Source organism: Cebus imitator, unplaced genomic scaffold, assembly GCF_001604975.1.
Source record: "Cebus imitator isolate Cc_AM_T3 unplaced genomic scaffold, Cebus_imitator-1.0 Scaffold65, whole genome shotgun sequence".
Lineage (NCBI taxonomy): Eukaryota > Metazoa > Chordata > Mammalia > Primates > Cebidae > Cebus > Cebus imitator.
The window spans coordinates 5,179,210-5,186,874 of NW_016107380.1; the positions used below are offsets into that span (position 1 = coordinate 5,179,210).

The 7,665-nt window shown below is 38.8% G+C and overlaps 1 protein-coding gene across 4 annotated transcripts in view; it reads left to right on the forward strand.

The window, feature by feature from the left end:
• Window positions 1-7,665, forward strand: part of NHSL1 (NHS like 1) — a 144,115-nt gene that overhangs the window by 56,091 nt on the left and 80,359 nt on the right. The window contains exon 1 of one of the 4 annotated variants that reach the window (XM_037739210.1): window positions 1,883-2,086. The exons of the other annotated variants lie outside the window; for them this stretch is intronic. Coding sequence (XP_037595138.1) covers window positions 2,026-2,086 — 61 coding nt within the window. The 5' untranslated portion in view covers window positions 1,883-2,025. Of the gene's footprint in view, window positions 1-1,882; window positions 2,087-7,665 lie in introns of those variants that run through there. 4 annotated transcript variants of the gene reach the window in all.

Below are 7,665 nucleotides of genomic sequence, written 5' to 3' on the forward strand. Positions count from 1 at the left end.
TAAGAATATTTGTGGGTTTTTTTTTTTTATTATTCTTTTTCTTTTTTTGAGATAGAGTCTTGCTCTGTCACCCAGGCTGGAGTGCAGTGGTGCAATCTCAGCTCACTGCAGCCTCCGCCTCCCGGGTTCAAGCGATTCTCCTGCCCCGGCCTCCTGAGTAGCTGGGACTACAGGTGTGCACTACCATGCCCGGCTAATTTTTGTATTTTTAATAGAGACAGGGTTTCACCATGCTGGCCAGGCTGATCTCGAACTCCTGACCTCAGGTGATCCACCCATCTTGGCCTCCCAAAGTTCTGGGATTACAGGTGTGAGCCACCATGCCTGGCCAAGAATAAAGTCTTTAGAGTTGATAATTTAAACTATTTATTTTCCTACTATATTAAATTCATTCATTTAATAAAATAATATTAATTGCATGCCTACAATGTATCAAACTGGCACTGGGCCCCTTGTTGCTGTAGGCTCAGCGAGCCATGGCCTTTGTGTCATGGTCCAGATCTTATGTTTAGTGGGAGACTGAACAAATTAGTCATTGAACAAATTACTGCACAGGAATAAGCAGCAGTGATATGGAAGAACAGTACAGGTTTCCATGAGAGTAAACAATAGGCCTAAACAGAGTTGGATTCAGACCATGAAGAAATGGCAAATTAATTTGAGACCCAAAGGATGATGGGAAGAGAGCGCGTGAAAGGTCAACCCACTGGCCCTCTGTTTCTTTACATAGCAACTAAGAAGAGGGATTATTTTCTTTAAATCTTGTTTCTTCCTTTGCCTACCAGCCTCCGTAATCATTTGATTGCCAGTATATCTGGTATTCAAGAAAATAAAATTCAATTTCAACACACAAGGAAACTTTTCAAGAAGTTACTTATCCCAGCCACTTGGGAGGCTGAAGCAGGAGGATTGCTTGAGCGCAGGAGTTGCAGACTGCAGTGAACTAGGATCTGCACTCCAGCCTGGGCAACAGAGCGAGACCTTGTTTCTGGGGAAAAAAATAAAAAGTTACATACATTCATGAATAAATGTTAGGTTATAGCGGCCAACGTCTATGTGGACATTTTTGTTTAGCATTTGCAAGGCGTTTCTGAAGGAAGATTTTTGTAGAGGTTAGAAGATTATGGCACTATGAGACATGCTTTGAAGTTCTCCAGGCTCTTTTTCCTCCCAGCCCATTTTCCGTGAATGTTACCTGTTGTCCCATTGTATCTGTTTCCACAACAGCTGGTTTTTCGTGGCACCAAGGCTGGCACTGTGCGAAGTGAAGGGCATGGCATTGGCTCTGGCCCTCCAGGAGCTTCCAGAAATATCAGAGGGGGTGTCTGCCTTGTATAGAACACACAGCACATTGAGTACAAATTTTAAATAACGTTTAATTTAGGTGTGGGTAATCGAACAGATTGAGGGTAAGTGCATCTTATTAGGAAAGCAGTAGAAAAAACACATTCATTGCGGGGAGAAGAGAGGTAATATCAGAGAAACCCCCATGTGGACAGGGCAGGCTGGGGGGCATTAGCGATTCCTCCTTTCATCACTGTGGGAATCTTCTGAAACCTTTCTCTCGCCATTTGCATAGACCTGAGAAGAATTTGCAGGCGAGGGCTGAAAGCAGTCGTCTGCCCCAAGACTTCTTAATGATCCCCTTTGCCACTGTGATGTTTTTAGGACATTCTACACATTTTGTTTCTCTCTGAATGAAGCATTCACGTTGCCATTGAACACATCTAGTTTGGGGTGCATTCTAAGTCGAATTATACAAGAAGCTATTTGTGGCATTCAGCAGCTGCAGAAAGAAGAGACTGGGTTGTTTTTTTTTTTTTTTTTTTTTTGGTGAGGGAGTGTTAAACACAATTCAAGTAAAGCTAGAAAGTTCGGAATGTAGAGTTACCCTGTTGAGCAGTTAGAATTGTACTGACAAGAAGAGGGAGGTTACTGAGCAAAGAAGTGAATTTTATCCTATTTTAACATGGAATATCCTGCCGGAACAAGCTCTCCATAGATGCTCTGGGATTTATTTTGATAATGAATGTAATATATTTTCTGGAGTCTGTGGCCGATTCCTCTATCCCGTGGGGTGCAGTTGGTGAGTATCTCACTTCAGAAAGCAGTTGTAATAAGATAATTAATTTTGTCTAATTTAATTAAAAATGATTGTGCATAAACATTAAGACAAGCATGGGAAAGTGCAGGGATTTTACAACTGCCCTCAGTAGCCTAAATGTATGCTTAATTAAATATGGATTGCTAATGAGAATTGATCGTGGCAGCATTATTTAAACTTGTTTTATCACATAATGATTTATATGGATTGCAGCACATAAAGAGGTGTTTCAGATGAGGTGATAAAATTTGATCCATCTGACTCTTCTGAGAGCTGCTATACAATTTGAGAGAGATTTGGAAAAACTATTTGGCATTGGAAGACCTGTTTATTTTCTCCCTCAAATATCTTACTTTTCTTTTCAAGACAGGATCTTGCCCTGTTGCCCAGGCTGGAGTGCAGTGGCTTAATCTCTGCTTACTGCAACCTCCGCCTCCTGAGCAGCTGGGATTACAGGCAGGCATGTGCCACTGTGCTCTGCTAATTTTTGTATTTTTTGTAGAGACAGGGTTTCTCCATGTTGCCCAGGCTGGTCTTGAACTCCTGGGCTCAAGTGATCTGCCTACTTTGGCTTTCTAAAGTGCTGGTATTACAGGTGTGAGCCACTGTACCTGGCCTATTACTTTTCTTTTATACTAGTTCAGCAAGACACTGATTGTCTTCATTGTTGGCCAAGTTCTCATAGTGGCTGGGTACAGTGGCTCATGCCTGTAATCCCAGCACTTTGGGAGGCTGTGGCAGGCAGATCACTTGAGCCCAGGAGTTGGAGACTAGCCTGGGCAACATCGGGAGACCCCATAGACCTAATTTCTTCAAAAAACACACACACACACACACACTCTCTCTCTCTCTCTCTCTCTCTCTCTCTCTCTCCCCCTCTTCCCTTCCTCCCTCCCCCCTCCCCTGTGGTTTTTTTAATCCACCTTATCTTTTTTCTTTAGTAAAAAACAAACATTGGACCAAATTATGAAATCTCCATACCTGCCTTCAATGCCAAACTTCACTTTTGGCTGCAAGTTAAAAATATTGTTAGGTATATGAGGAAGCCTGCTGATCTTAATCCTTCCAAATGTGATTTTATTTGCTAAGACAAGAATAATTCCATTGTTATTTTTCTGCTTTCTGTTCCAAGCCTCCATGATGCTGATGAAGAGGAGCTAAGGGTGTCATTTTTACAAAGTCAGTGCCATTACCTAGAATTCACATTATTGTTTCAATTCCTGGCTGATTTTTTTTTCTCAGATACTGTGTGGGCCAAATTATGCGGGATCTGCAATCAGTGTACCTCCCTTCCCTTCCAGCTGTGCCCTAATTGTATTGCCCTCTAGTAACAGGGAATGCCCACAGACCTGATACTTTTGTGGCATCGGATCAGAAATCTACATTGTGACATCCTTGCTTTAGAAATACTAGGTTACTAGAATTTAGAGATACTAAGCAATATGTCTCCATATAAGGATCGATGTTTTGTTCTTTTCCCTTGCTCTCATTTGATGTTTACTTGCTAAAAATGGTCTTTTCAATGTGAATTGAAAAGAAAAATCAGTGAATGAATATGAAAAATTGAGTATAGGAAGGTTTTTATTTACTTAAGTCTTTGAGTAACTGACATTAATGGAAGTTCTGTACTTTCTAGGTGAATTCAAATATCATCTTATGTCAGGCTGACCTTCTTTGCTCTTATGCCTCACCTCCACCATAATTACAAAACCCTTGTGGCACTCAGGCATCATAAGAAGCTGTGATTTTGCTGTTTGGAGAATTTTGCTGCCGTGTATTTTGTAGTTTAGGACAATGATGAAAATGTTTTGAAAACATCAACACTAATCAAATAAAATATTATCTTCATTTAGATTAACCTTTACCATGACTAGAAAACCAAGTACAGCTGGAGACTTAACTGTAGCTCTTGCTATTGGTTTATCATCAGCAAACCAAAATAGTCCAATTTGTCTCATTACCATTTTGCATACGAACCAGCTGTCCTCTTAACAAAAGCAGTTGAGCACACCAGCCGATTAATTATAGCATTTGGCTTAACCATATGTGAAACAATATTAGAAATAGCAGGAAACAGAGAAGAGAAAAAGAACAGCCAGTTAGTCTTCAGAACACAAGTTCACAGAGATTGTTCCACGGCTTACTAAATCATTAACTCTAGTTATCTGTTTTCTCTAAATCTTTATACTTACTGATGATTAATTGGGAAGAAATTAGGCAGTGATAAATCTGATTTGCCTTCAGTCATTTTACGTTGTATTTTGTATTCTTGGATGGAGTGATTTCAGAATCTTCATCTGTCCAAATGAAAATGCTTTTTGGATTCCTTTGTGTAAGGCTTTACCTTTTGGTTATAAAGTGATGTAGATGTTTTTCTTAACTGTTATTCAGTTAAACACAGCTGCCCCCTTATTGATTTAGAAATGTTTTGTATAACTCGGGTACTTCCTTAATGTGAGCTTGGCTGCAGACACTAGGTGGTTTATGAATATTCACAAAGCTTTCTGAAGGTGTGATGTCAATGTTGTCCAAATTGAGCCTCGAAAGGACCCAGAAATCATAGAATATGTCTTTCTCTGGTGGAGGAAGTCAAGGATATTCGTTTGAGACGTGACCGTGAATGAGAGCATGTTAAACCAGAGGGTTTTCTTCCCAGGTCGTCTGTGACAGCTGGGGGAATCATTTTCACGCACCAGTGTGTCATCGAGTGCCATGGTGTCCCCTGTAGGTGGCGACCTTCTACTTTATTTTATCAGTTTCTCCTGGTAGTCTTTATTAGGAAGTCTTTCTTTGCTCTCAATTTTTTTCTAAGTAGAAAATTCCTTTCAAGTATAGATTCCTTGTGGGTTTTATAACACCGTCAATCAAGCAGGTCCTTGATATTATCCAATTTTAAAAATACAAGAGAGCTCAGGGTATAAAGCACTTAGCTAATCACAGTTCTTTTAAATTAGATCTCTAGGATCATCATATTACACTTTGGCTTTCATTCCACAATGAGATTTCCTTCCCCGATGATTTTAGAATAGAGGTTGCGTCAATTTCTTTTTCAAATTTTGATTCATTGTTATTTGAATTATTTTTATTGTAAAAGTATGATTATGTTAAGTATAAATAACACGAGAAATAAATTTTAATTTCTAAGTGATTGAAAAATATTTTCTTCTCTAAGATGTTGTAGACCCTTTATAGGCATTCAGAAAATGTATTTTTAATGACTGAATTGGGAAAGGCTAAGTGATTTAACTTTACAGTTGAGTTCTTCAATATGTAGCTCTACTTATATACATTATTTCTCTCCTGAAACGAGCCTTTATATACCTAATAAAGCCTTTGAGAATGAAGTAGATGAATTTGTACTACTTGGGTAGATGGATTACGGCTGTATAACATGTCACAAAGAATAATTGGTTCAAGTGTAAGAGGTTACAGTTAATGAAATTTCTCTCTTTCTGCAAGAAAGACATAGTTCACTTTGGGGGAAGTTATCCTTGAAATAAAGTGACATATTTTTGAAATAAAGAGTTACAGTCTGTCAAGGAATGCTTCTTAAGAAAGGTTAACATTTGAATTATAACTTGAAAAATGAATAGCGGTATACCAAGTGGATCAGTGGAGGATCAAGCGCCCCAGCAGACTGATAGCACGCGCAATGGCATAGAGGCAGAGCGAGTGTGGACCGTTGGATCCTTCACCTCACTGGCCCTTACTGAAGGCAGCAAGTAGCATGTCGAATGGAAAACTGGACCACAAGATTGAGGTATCAGTGCAGATGCTAGGTGGCTCTGATCACTGCAGGTCACTTATTTGTAAAAGAGAGTGGCTTAACTGTTTCTTATGACTTTCTTCAGCTCTAACTTTCTAGGGGCCTATGAATTCTCCCTTTTTGGATTTGCCTGTGCTGTTACCCTACTCACCAATGATTCCAACATCAGCACCCATCTCTTTCACAAAGCTTTCCCCTGTTAGCCTGACCTCATTTCCAGCATCTCAGGACAGTCTCTGGATGATCCCAGCCATGTACTAGAGAGACTTTGCAGCCTTCCATTCCTGCAGGCATGGCTGAACTTTGAATGCTGTGTCAGCAGGCCTCCCTTTGTGTTTGGGACTTTTGAATTGGGCTTCTTTTTTTTTCATAGCATGTTTTCTGTCTGCCTCGCCTTTCATTTGTTCAACATTTGTCACATGAATATTGTGGCTTGACTAAACTAGTCACAGTGATAGCAAACGTTTTGAAATTGACTAAGCCGATGGCAGCAATTATATTGGATTAAATTATTAACGAGGATCCACAGCGGAAGCCTTTAGCTTCAGCACATGCAGAGTAAAGGGTGTTTTCTAGCATCAAAATTAACTGGCAAAATGGATGCCAGATCAAGTTTCTCCTAAAGAATTGATACATTATCATCTCCTAAGATTCCCCCTTTTGTCTTCAACCACTTCCCCCACCCCAATTGATGGAGAGATTTCCATTTGTCTTTTTTCAGTATGTCATAGGAGTCATCATTAAAGATTAATTAAGAAACAGAAGAAAGAAAAGATCCTTATACCAATGAAATTCTAGAATATTGGTGATTTTTAGCGTGCTTTTGTGAACTAGCATTCATGGAACGGTTAACTCTTTGTATCTGTTATCAGATTCATGTTTTCATTCTGTAGACAGTGTCTCTGCATGACCATTTAAATGTGTGTATGTATGTACATCTGTGTACCTCATTATGCAGCTGTAAAAATTAAGAGCATAGGGTAAGATCACACCCAGTGTCTATTCCATTTTTTTTCACTTATCTGTAAAAGGCTTTATAGCTACCTTATCCAAAACTAGCATCCCATCCAGGATCATGTTGTGATATTCTTTAAATCCCTTCTAATTTGGCGTATTCCCATTATTATTATTAGTGGTGGTGGTAGTAGTGTTAATTATTTGTAAGTTATTGGAGAGGCCAGACCAGCCTAATGTCCCATTTTAAGACTGATTGCTTTTGCTTCTAGCTCTTTTATTTCCTGTAACCTGGAAGAATTTAACCTGTCAAAAAAAACTTTGATTTACCTTAGGTGATATTTATACTTGGTATTTCATCACATCAGTGGACATACAATACCAGTTGCCCACCATTCATGTTTGTGGACTAGGGAGATGCCTGACTTGTCCTTCCACTGTGTGGTTGCTGTAATATTCCTCTTATGTGGCAGCTCTTCAGTAAGGAGTTAAAACTGACAAAGAAAGGTAGAAAGTTAAAATACCTAAGATTTAGACTACTAAGAAATGAACAGTAGTAATCTGTAAGAAAAATGCCTGATGCAAAAAAACAAGAGATTGATTCTTAAGGCACAACTGACCAATTCATCTTTTGGTTTGTTTCTAGTCAAAATAAATGTCCTGCCGCAGGAACTTATAAGTCCACCCAATTTGTCTTGATTAATCTTAAGTAGTTTTTAAAATCTGCCGTATCAAATACTTATTTTTATTATTAAAAACTTTAATTGTATTAACAGATGACAGCTACTGTAGATTTTTAAAAATTCCTTTAATATCAACTCTTTTTTTTTTTTTTTTGAGA